The following is a 21471-nucleotide window of genomic DNA, read 5'->3' on the forward strand; positions in this document are numbered from 1 at the left end:
TAAATAATGTTTTTCGAGATTAATGTTTGAAAATAATCCATTAATGCTAATAAATATAAATGGGAACATCGCAACACATGTAAAACGATTTCTGACCAGCAGGTGGCAAAGGTCGTCTTTGCAAACTGCGCGACTACAAACATAGAAGAAGAACACTTGTCTTCCGGAGGAAATACATGTAGTTGTATAGCATCGCTAGCGTTCTATGACAAGCTTTTCATTTTGCTTTGTCAGTAAGCTGATTGCGTATGATAATTGGAAATAATATTTAACATTCCTCAAAACTCTTTCTCTCGGAGAGAGAAGGCAGTGACAGATTCAGGTAACGTAATGCTCACAGTTTCTTTCTTTGTGGATGTATTGCTTCATGTTTGATATGTTTAGGATGTTTCCAGTTGATAAGTTACCATTTTTGGTTTCAGACGATTAGTTAAGTTTCTAAGTGTTAGATGTTCACTGTGCAGTTCACTATGGAAGTATTAGCTGTCAATAAGTAGGCTTATAAATCTCAGTATGTTAGACGAGGCTAAACCTCCAACTGACCTCATAGATCTCAACATGAGCAATGTGCTTTAATATCTAAGTTAAATATGAGGAATACAATTAACATCTATCTACATGTGTGTCTATAAATGAAACACCAAATGTCCTTAAAAATCTTTGAAAAGTGTTACATTTCTTAGTGGAGACTGAATTAATAGCAGCCCCTGTTATCTAAACATACATGGGGGGAAAACTGATCACATAATCATTTACTGTAATCTATAGAAGTTAATAATAATAATGATTAAGAAATATAAGGAACATATCACGTGCTATAGAGGTAAAGTCGTTTTTTTATTCGCACATTCGGACTTTCTCCTTAATATAATTTCATAAAAGTACTATTTGCAAACTCTAAATAGCGAAATCATATTAGCAGCCAATGATTATCAAAGTACAACATGTTCACAGTCAAATAAATAGTGTTAATGTTGTTTTCAAGTTACACTTGCAGTTTATTTCAGACCGAATATTCAAGGTGCCGTGGTAAACAATGTAGGGAGTGTGTCACAAGTTGCCACTGAATGAATGTGTAAATATAAAACCAAGTTTACCTTAATATATATGCTGTGGCTATATAATATGTTCATTTAAAAGTTATTGTTTAATTGAGCACTCATTCGTGGTTTTGTTTTCTTAGGTTTCATCAGTGGTGGAAAGACTACTGAAAAAATACTCAAGTAAAAGTATCATTACTTGACCAAAAAAATGTAGTGCACGTAGAGTAAAAATATCTGTTGTAAATATTAAATATGAGTAAAAAGTAGTCCTTTTAAATGTCCTCAAGAGTAGTGAGTATTACGCTGTTAAAAGCTGATGTATTTACCGGTACATGTAATTTGTAAATGTGTGTGTGTGTGTGTGTGTGAAAACATAACATTCTGTAGTGCATTTAGTGACAGTTTAACCAGTTAAACTCCATGGAAAGTGGTTTTGTTTGAAAGTGTAGAAGCTATATTTTATGCACATATGCATCACTTTGGTTTTTATTCTACTGTAAAAAAGTTATTTACACTTAAATACACAGTATTTTGGATACCCGAGCTGGGTATTAAACATTGGTTCAATTTAATATTTTTCACAAGATTCATGTATGACACAGGTACAAGTTATAGCTCAAATTAAATCTCTTGCCCGTGCTCATGAGGTTATAGCGTTCTTTTTAGTGAATTATATTCACATCAAACAGTTTTCGAATACATTGCGGTATTTCCATGGCCCAGAAGTGAAAACAATACATTCATGATCAATAAGCAGCTCCAGATAGCACAGACAGCTGTCATCTCTTACCTTATGCTTTTTAGGGCATTTCTCCTCTGTATTTGAGGTGATGTGCATAAGTAATCCTTTATATGTCTGACGTGGTCCAAACACAGTGAATTATGTTTGATCAAACAAAAGAATAGAGAAATATGAACACAATGATCGATCCCTGTGGCTTGTATAGCACCTCTCATCAGTTGGAATACAATAACTTTTTCATAGATTATGGTAGAGAGAGACATTTTTCTTTTTTTCCATGATTACAGACATGTGCAGGAGCCACCAAAATTAATTTACTGCAACCTAGACCACACAGAACCTAAAAGGTACACTTTCAAATTTGAGTTTATAAAAAAAATACAAAAAGCTAATTTTTTTTATTATTTTTTTTTCGGTGTTTATTATAACACAGAAACCATTTATTACAGTTATTTTAAACACTTTTAAAGTGTTTCCTTTAAAATGACACCAAATTTTTGCATTTACACCTCTGCATGTGGATTTGGGTAGCTTTTAAATTTGGGTAGGCAAAATCCCAAAATAGCACTGGAGTTTAAGTGGTTAAGGCCATTTCAGTCATCATGCATTCGGCATCTGTCATCATCTCATCAGTGACATGCAGTCTAAATATGTAGTCTCTGGGTCATTGCGTGCAGAGTACATTCTTGGACATTTTTAATGCTTCTAAACGGTGTGCTGCATGTCATGAGGTAGTACAGTATGCATTAGACATTAATCACACGGCTAATTTTTATAATCTCCATAGACAGGAAATAATAAAGTAGTTATTGCAGCTTGAAGAAAAGTAGTGGAGTTAAAATACCAATACAGCGCTAAAAATGTACTCGAGGGAAAGTAAAAATTCACATTTTAAAAACTAATAAGTTAATTACAATTTCTTAGAAAAACTACTCAATTGCAGTAATTTGAGTATTGGTAATTTGTCACTATAAACCACTGGGTTTCAATAGTTCATGAATTTATCCTTTTGGTTTTCATCATGCTAGACAAACAAGCTATAAGCCTGTCATAAGACATATGTCGTATAGCAGATCCTTGATTGTTTTTAATACATTGTCAGCATCATTTATGAGCAATTTCAGCGTTTTGGATCTGACATTTGCAGTAAAACACTCAAAACATACATTCACGTGGAAGGTATATGTTACCATTATATCGAAACATCCGTTTATATTTTCCAGAACAACTGACCACAGAGTTATGAAAGCAGAAAAATATCAATCTGTAAACACGTTTTGTACTTTAAATGAGGAAAATAAACGCGTTATGGATGTGACCAAAAAAGTCTGAACAGTATACAACATACTTTAGAAATTCTGTGAATTAAACTGCACAACCCAAAACAAATAATGATAATCAAAAGAATAAGAGTTGGCTCTCTGTAGAATAAAAATGAGAGATTTTAGTTTATTTAATATTTTCACATTTATGAAGAAAAAGTGTCGATATGGATGTGACATTTCTCCGTTTTAGATGTGACAGATTTGAAATTGCCACTTGTGTGACTTTGGTAAATCAAATAAAATAGTTTGTAAACATTGACAGATACATTTTTGAGTTTTTCTAAAGTACTGTAAAATACTTGCTGGCACAAAAAGCTTAGAAATGGTTTCAGTATTTTGGTGAAAACTTAATTTCATTCAGGGTTGACAGTTGCATGGAATTGCTAGCATGGACTAAAATAGATATCAATTTGTATAGAGTAGTCAACATTTGAATTGTATCAAGAATGTTTTTCACAGACAAGAAAGGTCTTATTCAGTATTTTTAGGACAATTTGTATGAAAGGTTTGGATTCGCTTCACTTGGATTCGTACTGTTGACTACGTTTAACAGTCAGACTGTGTTTATGATTTTAACTATGTGTTATGATGTGTGCAGGATGGATCCAGCTCTGCTGAGAGAGCGAGAGCTCTTTAAAAAGAGAGCTTTGTCAACTCCTGCAGTAGAGAAAAGACCAGCAGCTTCTGAGGCCTCTGGATCCTCCAAGAAGAAAAAGAGCAAACCAGACAAAGAGTCGTCATCTTCCTCCAAAAACAACAGTGGTAAGTGAATGTGTGGGTGTTTATTAACTCTTTAGAATCAACTCACTTCTCACAAAGTGCTTGGGCATAACTTTTTCTGTTTCATTAAAAAGTGCACTACTTTGTAATACTAATGTGCAAAAAAATCTGTTGTTTTATTTAACAGAATTATTATTGAGGTAATGTTGGTTTTATAATCGAACATTTCTTCAGTGACAACTTTGAATATTTGGTCTGAAATCGCATTTACGTATGATTTCAAAACAACATTAGCAGTATTTAAATGACTCTGAACAATTTTGTACTGTGATAGCCATTGTATGCTAATAAGATTTCCCTATTTAGAATTTGCAAAGAATACTTGTCTGAAACTATATTAAGGAGAAAGTCAGAATTTGCGAATTTAAAACCATCTTTACCCAAACAGAATTATTACTTTTATTCAAATGCAGTCAGATATTGGATGTGTTTTTACTGTAATGATTTGTAATCACAAAACAACCACAAAACATTTCTATTTCAAATAAATGCAAACTTTCTGTTAAAAAAATCTCTGGACAAGAAAATACGCATATGATAACGATTTACAATTTTTTAACATTATAAATTTATGATGAAAAAAGGCTATTTATTTGAACTTTTTTTGATTAAAGAATCCTAAAAGTGAGTTGTATCACAGTCAAATCTTTTCAGCACTGATAATTATAAGAATCATTATAATTGACTATAGTAGGACAGCAAATCATTATATTTTAATGATTTCTGAAAATGATAGCTCAAGTAATGATGATGAAAATTCAGTTTTTAATCACAAGAATAAATAAAATTTGAACCTACATTCAATAAGGAAATAGTTATTATAATTGTTTTTAAAATATGCCCAATGGTAAAGTTTTTTTTTTTCTGTATTTTTAAAAATATGTTATGTAGGGACGGGTGATTAATTAAAAAGTCATTGAAATTGACTTTCAGAACCTATAATCGATCTGATTGTTTCAGTACAATTTTTCAATTACTTTCCCTTATTTTGCACTACATTGATGATGATTAGAAGCTGCACCAGAGATACATCGAGAGCCATATTTTCCATTACAACAAAATTATTGTTTACATTTAAAAATATTTGTTTACAGAAGACACGGGAAATGCTTAAATATTATTTACAGGATATACAAGAGTTATTTTATTTAGAAGAGATACTGCTTATTTTCAACTTTCAATATGAAAAACACTAAAAAACGTTTATTTTGTTTTCAAAAGGGAAAGTTATTTATTCGTGACTGTTGGTTTCAGGCATGTGTGTCTTAATTTAAGTTGTTCAATGTTGATGTTCATCTAGTATTCATAGATAGTTTGTGTTTCCTTCAATTATTTTTAAATCATCAAGTGACGCACCCTTCATTCACAAATCTCTCACTTGTAATATGTGAGCATATTTACTGTACAAAACTTATCAGTGAACTATGAGGGCAAAAAAAAAAAAATTTAAAATAAATAAATAAAATAATCATTCATTAATCCAAATGGAGTTCAAATGTTCAATTTATCAAGATTTAAATTTTAGGCCAAATCACCCAGCCCTAATATTATGCAGGCTTATATCAGATAGATTATTGATTATTGGATTATTGATCACTCTGGCTCTCAAGATAAGTTGTCCAGAAATAATGTCATGCTTCATTTTCTTGAGTGAGGTTCAGCAGCTGCACTGCTTAATAGAGTTCAGTCTAGTTACTGTATATAATAGGAAGAACAGTGTTCAAGGACAGACCTTTATAATTTTATTGAGCATTAAAACTTTTTTTAAATGTAATTTCATCAGCTTGTAATATCTTCTGTAACCTTATTGGGAGCCACACATTTCTTGTGCTTGCATGATTTTTTATTATGTAATTTTAAATACACAATTTTAAGGCATTCACAAAGATGCAATAATAGGCCTTTAGTGTGCTTCATTATATAGAACTATTTTAATACATAAGTATTCACATATAATAAATCTGAACATAAACAAATAGAAACATTCTTTTTCAATCCAGCTGTATATTTGCATCAGGTAGTCAAACCATACTGTATTTAGCTTAGGAATTCCACAATACTGATATGTGAACTGTTTTGTCATCCCACTCAATGGGATAAATTCATGTAAACACGTCTAAAAAGAAACAAAAATCAACCGTTTTATAGAGTCATCACACAGTAGCATTGGAATACTCAGACTATGTGGTGAAAACATTGACGTACACGCACAAGCAGATTTTTAGCCTCCATTTCTAATGCAAATCTCATCTAATATTTGAAGCCATCGAGACACCTGTGTCGTGTATTGCCATTGGATCTAGTGGGAGTAGAATGCTTCTGTCTCTGTACATAACTGGCGTGTTTTAAGGGGCTCCGATCTGACGAAGTGCCTTTTCCACCAGTCTACTGTTTTGGTTCCTATGGAGACCTTGTCACCATGGCTACAACTAAACCACCTCGTCGTGCTGTCGGCGCAGGTCACGAACAGTTTTGGTTTTGTTGAAGCATCCACAGTCCAGCAGCTCATAGAGGAACGCCAGTGTGGCGAGGGAGAGGATGGTGAGGATAAAGAGCAGGATGATGATGAAGCAGGCCACGTTCCAGCCATCATGGAAGGGATAGATCTGCTGCATCAGAGCCGAACTGCTGGACATGTTCATACTGTGGAGAGAAAGATAAAAGCAGTCAGATATTAGAGAGGAAGGATGGAAAAATAAAGTGTGGGTACAAATAGAAAGGAAGAGAAAGAGTGATTGACAGATTGAATGGCAATTTCTACATGCTAATTTGTGTGGTTTTTTTTCAGTTTTGATGGAAAAGATGATACATTAGAGCACACTGAAAGCCACGGCTTGTATTTTTGTACTGTGTTTTAGCTGTCAGTGAGACATTTTTGGCTTTTACATTGCAAATAACTGTTTTTGAGCATCTCGCAGCTTAAGTGTAGGGTTTGCAATGCACCAAATTAAATTAAACCTCGTTCAACTGTAATTTGATGCATTTCTGTCCTCCTTCTGTTACACTGCATCTACCAATTTTTAAACATAGTCTTGCAATAATTAGAAAACACACCATTAAGATAAAGTTTAACCAAAACCAGAGTAATTGTATAGCAATTTTATAATGTTGATTATTTTACTTGTTTTTAGGTCTTTTGTTTTTGCTCATTAGTCTCTTTTAAAAACATGTACATTTGATAGTAGACAGTAATTGGTGCATATTACTGTTGCATTAGATTCTTGTAAACAGGCTAAAATAACAATTCTTTTTTTATTTATCAGTTTTAGTTACTTTTAGGTTCCTTATATATTAGTCAGAATTATTAGATATCCTCTTATTTCTTTTATTTTGGCAAGAATAAAAGCAGATAAAATAAAAATAAAAACATTTTAAGGTTGGAATTATTAACCCCCTCAAGCTATATTTATTTTACAAAACAAACCAGTTATACAATAACTTGCCTAATTATCCTAACCTACCTAATTAACCTAGTTAAGCCTTTAAATTTCACTTTAAGCTGTATAGAAGTGTCTTGAAAAATATCTAGTCAAATATTATTTACTGTCATCATGGCAAATAAATTAAGTTATTATAAATGAGTTATTAAAACTATTAAATTAGAAATAAGTTAATTTAATTATTCATTTATTCATTCATTCATTCATTTTCATTCAGCTTAGTCCCTTTTTTCATCAGTGACCGCCACAGCAGAATGAACCTCCAACTTATCCAGCATATGTTTTACTCAGCGGATGCCCTTCCAGTACTGGGAAACACCAATACACTCGCATACACACACATACACTATGGTCAATTTAGTTTATTCAGCTCACCTATAGCGCATGCAGGGAAACCGGAGCACCCAGAGGAAACCCACGTCAACACGGGGAGAACATATGAACTCCACACAGAAATGGCAACTGGCCAAGCTTGGACTCGAACCAGCAACCTTATTGCTGTAAGGCGCCAGTGCTAACCATTGAGCCACTATGTCGCCCAGCATTTCAGACACCAAAATTGTAATTTCTTCTGGTCAGCTTGCTACAACAACACATGGTGGAATATTTAGTTGTAGCTGCTCAAATTCTCTGGACCAGAAATGTGAATCAAATAATCTGATCAAATGCATATTCAAATACCTCTGGAAGTGGTCAAATAGGAACAAGCTTAATACATTTTAGACACGGATTATGACTTAATTTAACATCACTACTTGCTATTAGATCAACAGAAGCACACATCAATGTCAGATGTAAACAAGACCTTTTCCATGTGCTTGGGACAGACTAATCCTAATCTAGCAGGACAAATAGTATGCACACAAGAGAATTCAACTGAGATGAATCAGCTGACCTAGTTAGGTTGAGTGGAGATTCTGTGTGTTATGTAGGTTTAGAACAGACTGGAAGCTGAAGCATGACACATTGTGTTACATAGCTTCAGGCGTTCATTTCCAACATCTCTCTGATAATTTCATTATGTATATTTAATGCTTAACGTTCACTTCAATGATCTTTCAAAGGTTTACACATGTCAGCAAAGCAGGGTCTGTACACATCAGGAATGCATTTGTAGATGCAGCAATTAGGTTAACTGTAACGTGAGCCTAGTGAAAGCATTTCTCACGCGTGTCTGATTGTGCACAAACGCTTATGCAGGAATACACTTTCACTTTCAATCCAGCCATGACTCCCAGAAGGTAGCCCCAATGAGATTTAGGCTTATTTTGTAATTCACTTGATGCTGCTGCTTCATGTTTATTTTTATTCACATAGTAAAGGTGTCATTCTGTAGACCTGGTCTAGTTCTACCTGGCCTTAGTTTAACTCTTGTAGACAACGGACTGAATCTCATCTGAAATGGACAGATGGATTCTGCCTGTCCTGGTCTCCAGAGACCCCTCCCCAAACATCTTGTAGCTAATTTTCCTTTCAAGCCTTTTTCTAATATTGGTCCTCTTCTTAAAACAGTAGCTACTAATAGACTAAATTTTCTCATTCCATTTAGTAATCTATCTGTCTATCGGTATGATGGTCTAATGATCTAGAATTGCACAGTCAGCTTCAAACTGTCTGGATCTGCCATATGTGCTTGTCTAAGTATCTGAGCAGGTATGCTTGTGACCAAGAGCTTTTATTTGAGTTAGCTTTTATATTAATGACACAATTTGAGCATTTATTATTTATCAACATTTCAATAGTGTCGCTGAATGCTTTGGTTAGGTATACTATCAGTATGAAGAGTGAATTACTAAGGAATTCTTTGAAATATATAGGAAAGTGAGGTGGTTATATGTTAGTTTGTGAGTATTTTAGTATAAGTTGCATTGCGTTGTGTGATATAAAAGCAGGACGTACCTGAGTTTAAGTGTCTGGGATGCAGGGTGATGGAGCAGCCTCTTGTTTCTCTCTGTGTTGTCTTTCTCAATGCTCACGCACTCCCTCCCTCTCTCTCTCTCTCTCTCACTGCCCCACCTTAATCTATAACTGTGTATTACACCGGTCGTGCTGAGTCTCTGCTTTGACGCCACTGGGTGACTGGTCTGTCTTTCAAAGCATCAGCCATCCAACCAACTGCAATGCGCCTGCTGTAAGCATCAGTACCCTCCCACTCCATGAATCATTCATGAGTCAGTGCCAAGATGCGGCTGAGACTGGCTGTGCTCCAGTTGCCAAGGGTTGAGAGCAGGCTGTAGAAGAGGAAGAGCATGAAATGCTAAAGCTATATGCGATGGAGAAAAATGAATCTTTACACCTGTTATAAGGAGCTTGAGATTGAGTAAACTGGTTAATAAGAGGATGAGTACTGAAAATGACATCAAATGATGACATCATTGTAATGTCTAGTTACGCCATGGATTCAATGCTCAGACTTCCTCATTTCAGAGCTTAAAAAAGAAAAAAAAAATGAAAAAAACTTGGTTGGTAAAAAAGGTGCACAACCAAAAACAACCAACTAACAGTATCTAAAATTTTCACTAAAACGCTTTTCACAAGCGTGAAAGTGAAAGATTTAAGCATTGTACTGATGATGTGACATGTTACTTGATAGATTCACAAGACAGAAGAGTCATTACATAGAGACACGATTAATTAAAATTGGACTTTTGTGCTCAAAGCACCCGCAACTGCCTGGAGCTCAGACGTGAGCATATGCTGCTGCAGCGCATGACAGAGTGTGTGTGTGTTTTTTTGTGTGTGTGTGGTAATGTGATGTGTGCTTTCAGTGGTATAGTGTTTTTAGGAAATGCTAGATGAAACTCCAGTGTGGATGTGGATCGTTTTTGTTAAAAAATATAATTTTGAAACTGAGACGTATTAGTGTAAAAAGGGCCGTGTGTATTTTTTGCAAGCTGGTTGCTGCTGCGATGGGGGCAGGGCCGAGGATCGCGATGCTGGCTAAGCATCGTGATGTCTATCGGCCATCAGCGATAAAGGATGGCATCGTCTATTGACCCAACCCTAATTCGAGGTCTGCACTCTACTGTTCTGTAAAATTGTGAAAGTATTAAAAATAAATTAATTAATAACCTCACAAATACAACCTTAGTTTAGAATATAGAACTTAAATTGAACTTTGTTAGAATTGTACACTCTGCATCATCCACAACAACCAAAAAGTGCTCTTTTTTTAATAATATACGAAAATTAATAGTGTTTAGTCAGTTTACAGTTAATGATATGTAATGCATCTATCTACTATCATATTTAAAGAATAAACAGTGCTTGTACAGCATTTATAAAGTTAAGTTAAGTTGTGCTTGTTAATTAACATTAGTTATTGCACTAGACTAGTTAACAAGAACTAACAATGAACAACTGTAATTTTGTTAATGCTTACAAAGATGAATAAATACTGTAATTTTGTTCATGTTTGTAAAAATAACATAACAAATGGAGCTTTGTTGTAAAATGTTGCCATAACACATAATGATAATACATGACAATAATAATACATAATCATTCATGAATAATACATGACTTTTATATGTGTCTGAAATTGCCTGCAACTGCTGCTTTGTTGTTGCATCGTGACAAGGCATGCATGCAGATGATGTGGTGTATAAACGAGCACACCAGAATGTACGCTTTAGAGGAAATGTGTAGAAGGATAGAAGATTTGGAGAGTCGAAATATAAATGAGCCTTAAAACCTATCAATATTTTAAGCAAATTATGAATTTAGCATATTCTTTTTGATCGATTTCTTGATCAATTTACATGCATTGTTACATCATTCATTCATTCATTCATTTTCTTATCTGCTTAGTCCCTTTATTAATCTGGGGTTGCTACAGCGGAATTAATCGCCAACTTATCCAGCACATGTTTTACGGAGCGGATGCCCTTCCAGCTGCAATCAATCACTATGAAACCCATACACACTTATTCGCACACATACATACACTATGGACAATTTAGCTTACCCAATTCACCGGTACCGCATATCTTTGTACTGTGGGGGAAACCGGAGCACCTGGAGAAAACCAACGCAAAAACAGGGAGAACATGCAAACTCCACACAGAATTGCCAACTGACCCAGCCAAGGCTCGAACCAGCGACCTTCTTGCTGTGAGGCGACAGCACTACCTACTGTGCCACTGCGTCGCCTTGTATTGTTACATCCATAATAGATTTATATTAACCTAGAAAAATGGTAATTAATTAATAATAAATTATAAAAGCACAGCCATGTTATTGTCAAATATATTGTATCATTTTTATTTAACTAAATAACAATATTATTGTGATGGAGTTCAAGAGGACTGGTTAAAGTAATTCCATGTTAACTGCCTTTTAGATTCAGCACTTAGTCTTTATGGTCTCTTATCTCTTCTTGTCTTTTTACCTTTAATCTTTCAGATCCCAGCAATGGCTCATTCAATCTCAAAGCACTTTCTGGAAGTTCAGGATACAAATTTGGTGTTTTGGCTCGAATTGTCAACTACATGAAGGTAATACAAACAATGTACATATTTTCTGGCATTTCAGCAAGCAAAGATTTGCTGTGGTGTTTGTCATTTATGTTGTTTTTTTGCTAGGTTTTGATTGTTTTCCTTCGCTCATAAATGCAGATTTGTATTTGAGTAGACAATGTTTTATTTTACTTAAAAAAAATAAAATGAAAAAATGTTTCTGCAACACAGAATACAATTTCCAGAGAAAAGGAATGAAATTATCATGAGCTGAGCAATCCTCACTGTCAATAAAACGTATGCTCCTTCCTTAAAATATCATGGGAAATATTATATAATATCTCTGAGCACATCTATTGGCAGTCACAGCAATCCTGTGATCTGTCATGAGTTTTTTTTTTATAATTTCTAAAGGTTTACATGTTGTGTGCTTGGAAAAACAGTACCTCTCCTTGCTCTCTGAACTTGCTCTCTGTTTTTTTCCTAACTATATAAATATTCTGTGAAAATTCACACTACTAAAACACATCGTCATTTTACACTTGTTTAATATTATCGTAAGCAGGGTGTCGGTCTTTTTTTGTGTGTGTCAGGCTTGGCAGTTCCTCAGTATAATGAAGTACTCTTTCTAACATGACAGTAATTAAAGGCTGTCAAGCTGTAATCCACAGTTGTAGATCTAGATGTGACACATCTTTGTCTTTCTCTCTCAGACGAGGCACCAGCGAGGTGATACTCATCCTCTGACTTTAGAGGAAATTCTGGATGAGACCAAGCTACTGGACATTGGCATGAAGCAGAAACAATGGCTGATGAGTGAGGTGTGTGCGTGCGCAGGAACATAGCATTCAATTTAATAGTAATTTTGTTTTGGTTAGTCATGTGCATAAAACCTACCCAAACCATCTTCATTTGAAGTTTCCGCACGGCTTTTCATCACTCTCAGCAAGTGTTAGTGGTGTGCTTTAATTATCCTCTTTGATAATGTCATAATTGTTGCTTTAGTGCTGTATGAGCCTATATTTAGCAACGCAAGTTCAAACAAACATGCCTATCGAGTTGAAAAGCATTGATAAAGGATATTGAAAAGCTATTTGAATGCTTATATTAATTGTCTGTATTACATTTATGAAACAAAAAAACTTATGATTTTTAGAAGAAATGAAGGAGGTAAGTAATATCACGCTTTTTTATTTGCAAACTATCAGCATGTGAGTTAGATAACTGGTGTATTTATTTTATAAAGTTCAACAAAATAATCATTAATAATATAATTATTATCAAAGTCAGGGGTGCCTCATCTCGCAGACAAAAGAGAGGAGTGGGGGTAATACATTTTTAGATGCAATGTTGTATTTTTTCTTGTCTCCAACAAAAATAGTTCCAAATAAAGCTGCGTCTGCTACATTTTTTGCATCCCAGAGCTACGCTGAAGTGATCTTCTGAATAAATGAGCTTTTAAATAAATCGATTGAGCCAGTGATTCAAATGTCTTTAAGACGGTCACTCTTTCGTTTTTAAATACATCAGGTGCATTTAATAGGATAGTTCACACAACTTAAAATTGTTATTATTTACTTGCGTTTCTGCAGTAAACACATAAGAAGATATTCTGAAGAAAGCTGGATACCGGGAACCATTGACCTCCATACTATTTGTTTAACCTAATATGAAAGTCGGTGGTTACAGCTTTTCAGCTTTCTTCAAATGACCTTTTTTTGTGTTGAAAAGAATAAAGGAACTCATAAAGGGTTAGAACCACTTGAGGGTTACAGTGAGTATGTTTTTATTTTTAGTCAACTGTCCCTTTAAATAAATTGTTTGAATTGATAATTTTGCATATAGCCTATTAAGATAGTGTCGCGGCAAAATCCCCTCCATAGTTACAATTACATTACATTACAGGGACTTGCCACCTCGGTGGCTTTACTGTCATGTTGATTTATCCAGGGTTCCGATGCTTCTTGAAAATACTTGAACTTATACTTGAATACTTGAATTTCATACATATGGATTCAAGTTCTGGTAAGTGCTTAAAAGCAAACATATGTTCTTGAAGGTACTTTAATTTAATTTGAAATATAGTTTGATTATGGTTTTTATTTCAACAAATGTACTTAATTGTCAAAAATAGAACTAAAAAACTTAAAATAGAACTTAAAAACCTTAATTTAAAATTTTGTAAAATAAGATTTGACAAATAAATAGTTTTTTCATCAATATTTCAGAAACCACATTGGAATATTACCAGTGTTGAATTGAACAAATGTTATTAAAGTATTTTGAACATGACTTTTTTTTTTCTTTGACATTTATAACGTAAATATAAAGTGTAAGTGAAATGTTAAGTACAGGGGTCTGTTCTTCCTAGGTGGATTACTCAGTTAGCTGGATTTGGACATTGATGATTTGACATGATCCAGGATCGTTTAGTTCTTTAAAACTTATCTAAGAGTTGTTGTCATAGCAACAGTTGTGGTAGCTCAAACCTGGTCGGGAGCAGGCTCATTCATGTAAACAGGATTACATCGGGTCATTTCAAGATAATACTTACTGAAAGTATGGACCAAATGCTGATGTTTTCTTACAGTAGTAATATACTCTTGGCAAAATAGTAAATATAATTTATATATATATATATATATATATATATATATATATATATATATATAAATATATATATATATATATATATATATATATATATATATATATATATATATATATATATATATATATATATATATATATTGATTTGAACTTTTTAGTTACAGACGCATACATGCACAATATTCAACTTTTTAAAAAACGGATAATAATTTATGCAGTCATGCATGTGTTTTGGCCGCTAATAAACCAGTGATTTGATGCTTCGCAAAAGTTGCAGACACCTTTACCGATACAAAAATGCTTTTTTGATGCAAATTTAATTTATACAGTTATTCCTTATGCCGATTAAAAAAAAACTTGAGTAGGCCTAGGCTACTATAAAAAATAAAATCTTCTCTAAATGTAGAACTAAATACATTGATACCCATTGAAATACATAATGAATACTCCTGACTAGGGATGGGAAGATTAACCGATATGTATCAATATGCGGTCATGCGCGTGCACAATGCGAGTGCATCGGTAGAGCAGCAGAGGATGTATGAAATTTTGGAAGCAAATCGAGATGCATCGGTTTTTGCGAGATGCATCGGTTTTTCCAAGATACAGCTTATCTTTTTAATGTAGAATGTGTTTTTTGTTTATTAACAAGTGTTGTCAACCTGTTTTGGCACATAATTTAATCGACCTACATAAAGTATGCCTTAGCAACGGACTTGCAGATGTGTACACTTACACTACAACTCTAAGCTAAACAACCATGTTGGACACCGAGACAATTTATTCTCCCCACTGAGTTTCAAATCTAAAGTATGGCAACATTATGGATCTTACAAAAAAGATGGATGACTTGACAAGACAGATGCAATTTGCAAAATGTGCTGCTCATCTGTAAAATACACGGGCAGTACAACTAATCTGATATCTCACATGAAGCAGCGCCACGGTGTTGTTGTGGAAGTATCTTCTAGTGTTCCTGCATCCCCTGCTTCCTGCTGTGATTCACCTGTAGCTACCAGCTCCAAAAGTGGTGAGAAAAACATTGAAAGTTTTTTTCTATGCCCCGGTTGCTAACAGTTCCGCGCGCTCTATGGCGATAATCGATGCTATTGCATTGTTCATCTGCAAAGACATTCAGCCTTATAGTGTCACGGAGAACGAAAGTTTTAAACACCTCCTCCTTTTAATTTTTATTTAATTTTATTTTTATTAGCCTGTTGTTTACATTGACATTCATGTTTCAAAGCAGCATAACACTGCTAGTTCACGACCTTAAGTTTTGAATATTAAGTGGAAAAAATTGTCTTTGTTAAACTTGTTTTCATAGTTGAAAAGTTAAATCACAATTCTTGTTGTGCAATGGTAAACCTTTATCTTTATGTTGAAATAAAGATATATGTTATATATTAATATATATTGCACTTTTACATTCTGTTTATCTTGGAAATACTTAAATAATATGTGCCATATGTTCTAAAATGGCCCTCTACTGTAAACCGACACTCAGGCTCTGAGAGAAAAGCCAGTTTGTAAAAAAAGTCTTGGCTTTATTGGTTAATAAATAATTAAACTCATTCAATGGCACAGCATCCTCTTTCACATCATCACATAAACTTGATCTAATTAATTACTGCTGAATTATCTCATTGTATCGTGATATGGGTGTGAATCGTATCGTATTGCATCACAATATGTCACAAATTTATCGTTAATATATCGGATCGTATTCTTTGTATCAAGATGCGTATCGGATCGGCATTATAGCTTAGATGCCCAACCCTACTCCTGATACATGAAAGTGTAAAGCCTGCAGCTTATAACAAATGTGGAAAGTAATTTGCGCATCATATTTAACAAACCGTTTACTGCTAATTTGATGTCATTTTACTCAAATGGATAATTGAATATTAATTAGATGATTTCATTACGCTGCTGTGCTGTCAGCCAATTGTTGCATTGCTGATCATGATTTCAGGAATCGATAGATCTGTCCTTCACAACACACACAGCGATCTCAGATCAGTTCATTTTTTTTGCATTTTAATCTGATTTGCGAACTTGTTTGAAGAACCAAATTAGCCAGAGATCAGTTATCAAGATTAAAAGATCCAGGATCTGCCAAATCATCTTAGATCATTTAAGCGAGGTACAAAGAACAGACCCTAGGACTTTCATGGCACTACAAATACTGGGGTATGAATTACAAGTGTGCTTTATCAAAATAAGGGTGCTTTAAAAAGTCATTGAAAGTCTTTGAATCTGCAGTTAATGAAAGTGTGGGAACCCTGTTTATTATTTTATCTATGATAGGCCTTAACAGCATAACAACAAACTCAACAAAATATTTTAAATTATTATTGTTCAAAATACAAAAAAAATCCCTAAAAAATTAATATTTATATTTTTCTGTGTTCATAACGCACACCACTAGCAAACATACGGCTGTCTGTAAAAACAATCTGACTTTACAGATATTGCTGTATGTAAAATTGAAAATGTATGTAAATATTTTTTTCTTTTAAAATATATTTATAAGGCCACAAAGAGTATGGGATAGCTATGTTCCTGTGGTTTTAAATTCTGTGCAATTTTCTATCACATCAGTTATTTTTATGTTTGTTTTTTTATTCCAGAATATTATTTTAATTATATAATACTTGGATTTATATGCTGCAGAATACTTTTATTGACCAATGTTCCAACAAGCAATGTAATGACACGCAATATATGTTTTCAAGGGCAAGATCGACATTCGAACAAGAATTCAGCATGTAACCTTTCCCTCTCTCCTTCCCTCCAGGCATTAGCAAGTAATCCTAAGATTGATGTGCGGGAAGGGAAATATGCCTTTAAACCCAAGTATCATCTGAAGGATAAGAAAGCTCTGCTAAGACTTCTGGACAAACACGATCAGCTGGGTCTCGGAGGAGTGTTACTGGATGATGTTGAAGAGGGGCTACCCAATGCAGCCAAGGCTATTAAAGTAATACACCATCATGCTGTCACTCGTTAGTAACAAAAAAAAAAAAAACATTTACTAAACCGTACATTTAAAGGAGACCTGTTATGCCCCTTTTTACAAGGTATAAAAGAAGTCTCTGATGTCCCTAGAGTGTGTATGCGAAGTTTTGGCATCTTATAACCCATGAATAATTTTTTTAGTTCTTTGAAACTGCTTCTTTTAGCCTTTGATCCAAACAGTGCTTTTATGGTGACTGTCTCTTTAAATTCAAATGAGTATGTACTCCCAGCCCTCCTTTCAAAAGAGGGCAGAGCTACAAACAACCATCACCATTCCATCATTAGTGACTGCATCTCACTTAAAACTGTTTATGCTAATAATGGAGAGATTGTTACTAATGGGCGGGGCTTTCCCCCTCTGATGTACAAAGGAAGAATGTCAGACAAAGTGTTTCTGCAGACTGTTTTTATGAAGTGTGATTAAAAAGAAATTAATTAATGATTTTGTACAATTGAAATCTGGCTATATTCCCACCTTGTTTCCACACAATTTTGTTTAACTCCTTATAAAAGTGATTTTTGCGCATTAGGTCCTCTTTAAAGAGCCCCTATTATGGGTTTTTGACAATGACCTTCCATGTAGTGTGTAACATAGCTCTAAGTGAAGTGAAATATCCAGTTATGGCTTAAATCTGAAAGTGCTCCGTGTTTAAAACAATTGATGCATTTATAAAAGAGTCGATACGAAACTTAAGCCCCGCCCAATTGTTGCGTGCGCAAACCCAGGAACATTTAATGTAAATTTGACCCTTTTAAATGTGTAGTAGAGGCTCTTTAAATTACCAAGTACACAAAAAAGGGCTCTGAGCCCGTAAACTATAGATTTTTTTGATACCAAAAGTCTTTGAAATATTAAGATCATGTTTCAGGAAGACATTTTGTCTACTGTAAATGTAAAAGTACCCTACTGTAAATGATTAGTAATTTGCAAAACTAAGACTTGAATTTGGATCATGTTAGAGTGGTTTTGTAGTCCAGGATCATGCATGTATTGTAGTATATATTTATTTATGTATATACACAAAAGTTGGTTCTGTCAACAAGAATGGTGTGAAGTAGCCTTTTTTTGCTTTGGCTATAATTATTAGAAATATAAATAATACAGCTAAACTGTATTGTAATTACTGAAAAAATATTGCCATCTTAAGTGACCACTTGTAGTCACGGACCACTAAAAGACACAATGATGCCATGTGGAAACCTGATTCATACCCTTTTATTTATTTGTTCAGGTAATTTGCTTTTTTTTTCAGCATTAGAAAACAACATAAATGTCATTCACTTTGACAGTAGTTTATATAATCATTTCAAAAAGAGTGATTTCATGACATTAAATTAGGATCACATTGCAGCTCTAAAATGCTAATTAATTGTGAATTTAAATATGTATATACACCTTGTTTAAAATGAAAATAACAAGGCTTTGATTGCAAAAAATACAGTTATTTATTTTAATTTGTTCATTTTTTTAGAAACTCTCATAAATGTCATTCAGTGTAACATGTTTATATACTAAAAAAACCTTTTCATCAAGAATAATTCCTGCACATATTAAATTAGGATCTGATTGCAGCCACATTAGTAGAAATGCTAATCAATTGACATTTTAGATATTTTTATATATCATAAATGTTTGAGAGGGAAACACAAGGCTTTAATAGCATGAAATACTCTAATTTGTTTTAATTGGTTTTGTTCAGGCGCTCGGGGATCAGATTATATTTGTGACTAGACCAGATAAGAAGAAGATTCTATTCTACAATGACAAGCACTGTCAGTTTGTCGTGGATGAAGGTATGTGACTCTCATCACAATTCAAAGCTGGTTCATTTTTGTCCATTACTGTTTGTTGAAAGAAGAGTTCCTGCGATGTTCTGTTGGGATATCAGTGTCTTTTTATTTTCCAGAGTTTCAGAAGCTGTGGCGGAGTGTTCCTGTTGATTCCATAGATGAGGAGAAGATCGAAGAGTACCTGAAGAAACAGGGCATCTCATCAATGCAGGAGACTGGACCAAAGAAAATGGTACGATTTGTCTCTCAAACACATAGAAATCAACATTTACACACAGAAAATCAAACACACTCTTCAGACTGGCTATTACGTGCATGTTTGTGTGAGGTTGATGTGATTTGTGATTGGCTGTCACAGACACCAATTCAGAAGAGGAAGAAACCTGGAACCCAGAGAAAGAGACGCTATAAGACTCACAATGACCATCTGAATGGAGTGCTGGAGGACTACTTCGATGGAGTTCCCTCAAAGAAGTGACACACACAGCTGTAAAAAGCTCAGAGTGATGAGACTGATATCTGTGATGTTTGTATATCTGTTCTGATAACGTCTTATTGTCAACCATAAAGATATGCAGACATACACATACACAACTTTAGAACTGTTCTGAGTTGGCACGAATGTGAACAGACTGTAAATATTTCCTTTCCAACATTACGTTTTACTTTTTGCTAGTGCTTTAAAAATGGACTTTTGAGCTCTTCTTTTTTTAGGTTTAAAGATTAAACAAGAGCAATCAAACCACATCTGTTGTTTCTTTTTTGAGTTTATTAATGATGTATTTAAAAAAAATACCTTTATAAGGCCCTATCATACACCCGGTGCAATACACTAAGGGTGCTTTCACACTAGCACTTTTGGTCTGCACCCGGTTTTGTTTGACATCAGAGTATGGTACGTTTAGCTAGTGTGAACGTTGTCTTCTAAATTCAAGTGGGCACAACAAACCGTACCCAAGTCCACCTGAAGGAGGTGGTCTGGGGTACCAAATAAGGGAACTGAACTTCCAACTTTACAACAAACTTTAGTTTTCATAATGTTTATTAGTGTGTGGATGTCTGTGTTAGAGATCTGCATGGGACTAAATTTTGTATCCTGCTTCCACCAGGTTTTAGTCAGAACCCCACCGCTCCCACTTATATTCAGCATTTGTTGTCCTGCAGCCCGACCCACCCCGTTTAACAACACATATAATAGATAAGTATAAACACACACACACAGACAGCATCACACTCTCTCTCATTCACACACATAGACAGCACAAAGCTCTCTCTCTCTTATTCACACACACACACACACACACACACACACACACACACACACACACACAGACAGCAAAAAACTCTCTCTCTCTTATTAACACACACACACACACACACACACACAGACAGCACCAAGCTCTCTCTCTCTCATTCACACACACAGACAGCAACAATCAAGCTAAACAGCATTTTTTGCGGCAGATAGATGCAAGTGGTTTTCTGTATTTTGGTTTTGGTAACAAAAGCAAAAGATTCAGTAAAAGCAGAATGACCATTTTGCTCTTTGCTTACATGGCTGTCACCTAGCAACAGCTGTACACGCCACCGCAGCTTAATGACGAAACCATACCAGGGTTCAGAAGGAAAAAAACGGTGTGAACACAAACCAGCCAAGAAGGTGGCAAGGGGAGATTATCGAACTCTGGTTCAGTCCAGGCAACTGAACCACGTGTGAAAGCACCCTAAGTGTTTTTGGGTAGTTTCAAGCCAGTGCAGGTATCTTTTGCTCCTTTAGGGTTGTCCTCAGTGCTTGTATTCATTGCTTATTAGACTCACAGGGATGTGCAGGAGCCCAGTATTATCTTCAAATATGAAAAATTAAGTGATTAAAATGTCACGAGCAGATTCTTTTCCTCGCTAGTGAAGTGTTCAGTTTTGCCAGTTACAAAGTACTCGCTCTTAAAGATAATGGGAGAAGAGACTCTGATGGATTTAATGCCCAAAACACACCCATGAGACAACACTATTAGACTGTGTTGGATGCACTATACTTAAATAGCAAAAGTGGATTCGGACACCCCTTAAGTGCATTTGCACTGTGTGCTTTAAATCATGTGCATATATGATTATAATACAGCCCTATATGTCATAGATGAAATGGTTTTAATATTAAAAGTGTAATGAGAATTTTTTTTCTGAACAAAAAAATGACTGTTATAATGTCATTATTATGATATCCAGAAGACACCCACTTAATATAGTTTAGTGACAGTTAATATA

The 21471-nt window shown here is 34.4% G+C and overlaps 3 protein-coding genes across 3 annotated transcripts in view; 1 reads left to right on the plus strand and 2 right to left on the minus strand.

The window, feature by feature from the left end:
* Positions 1–181: 181 nt before the first annotated feature.
* gtf2e2 (general transcription factor IIE, polypeptide 2, beta) lies at positions 182–19956 on the plus strand. The gene is made up of 8 exons (NM_212731.1): positions 182–322; positions 3709–3872; positions 11735–11826; positions 12501–12608; positions 17198–17380; positions 19119–19212; positions 19326–19441; positions 19568–19956. The coding sequence occupies exons 2-8, from the start codon at positions 3710–3712 to the stop codon at positions 19685–19687; spliced, it is 876 nt and encodes a 291-aa protein (NP_997896.1). The 5' UTR covers positions 182–322; position 3709; the 3' UTR covers positions 19688–19956.
* Positions 5712–9328, minus strand: smim18 (small integral membrane protein 18). Its single transcript, NM_001303054.1, is given in 2 exon segments — positions 5712–6533; positions 9230–9328. A coding segment is annotated over 1 exon segment (213 nt). The 5' UTR covers position 6533; positions 9230–9328; the 3' UTR covers positions 5712–6319.
* pds5a (PDS5 cohesin associated factor A) overlaps positions 15609–21471 on the minus strand; it is a 485752-nt gene continuing 479889 nt past the window's right edge. The window contains exon 25 of the transcript XR_015475595.1: positions 15609–16179. The gene's annotated coding sequence lies outside the window, so the exon portion shown is untranslated. The remainder of the gene's footprint in view (positions 16180–21471) is intronic.

This window comes from Danio rerio, chromosome 1 (genome assembly GCF_052040795.2).
Source record: "Danio rerio strain M-AB ecotype USA chromosome 1, GRCz13ab, whole genome shotgun sequence".
Classification (NCBI taxonomy): domain Eukaryota; kingdom Metazoa; phylum Chordata; class Actinopteri; order Cypriniformes; family Danionidae; genus Danio; species Danio rerio.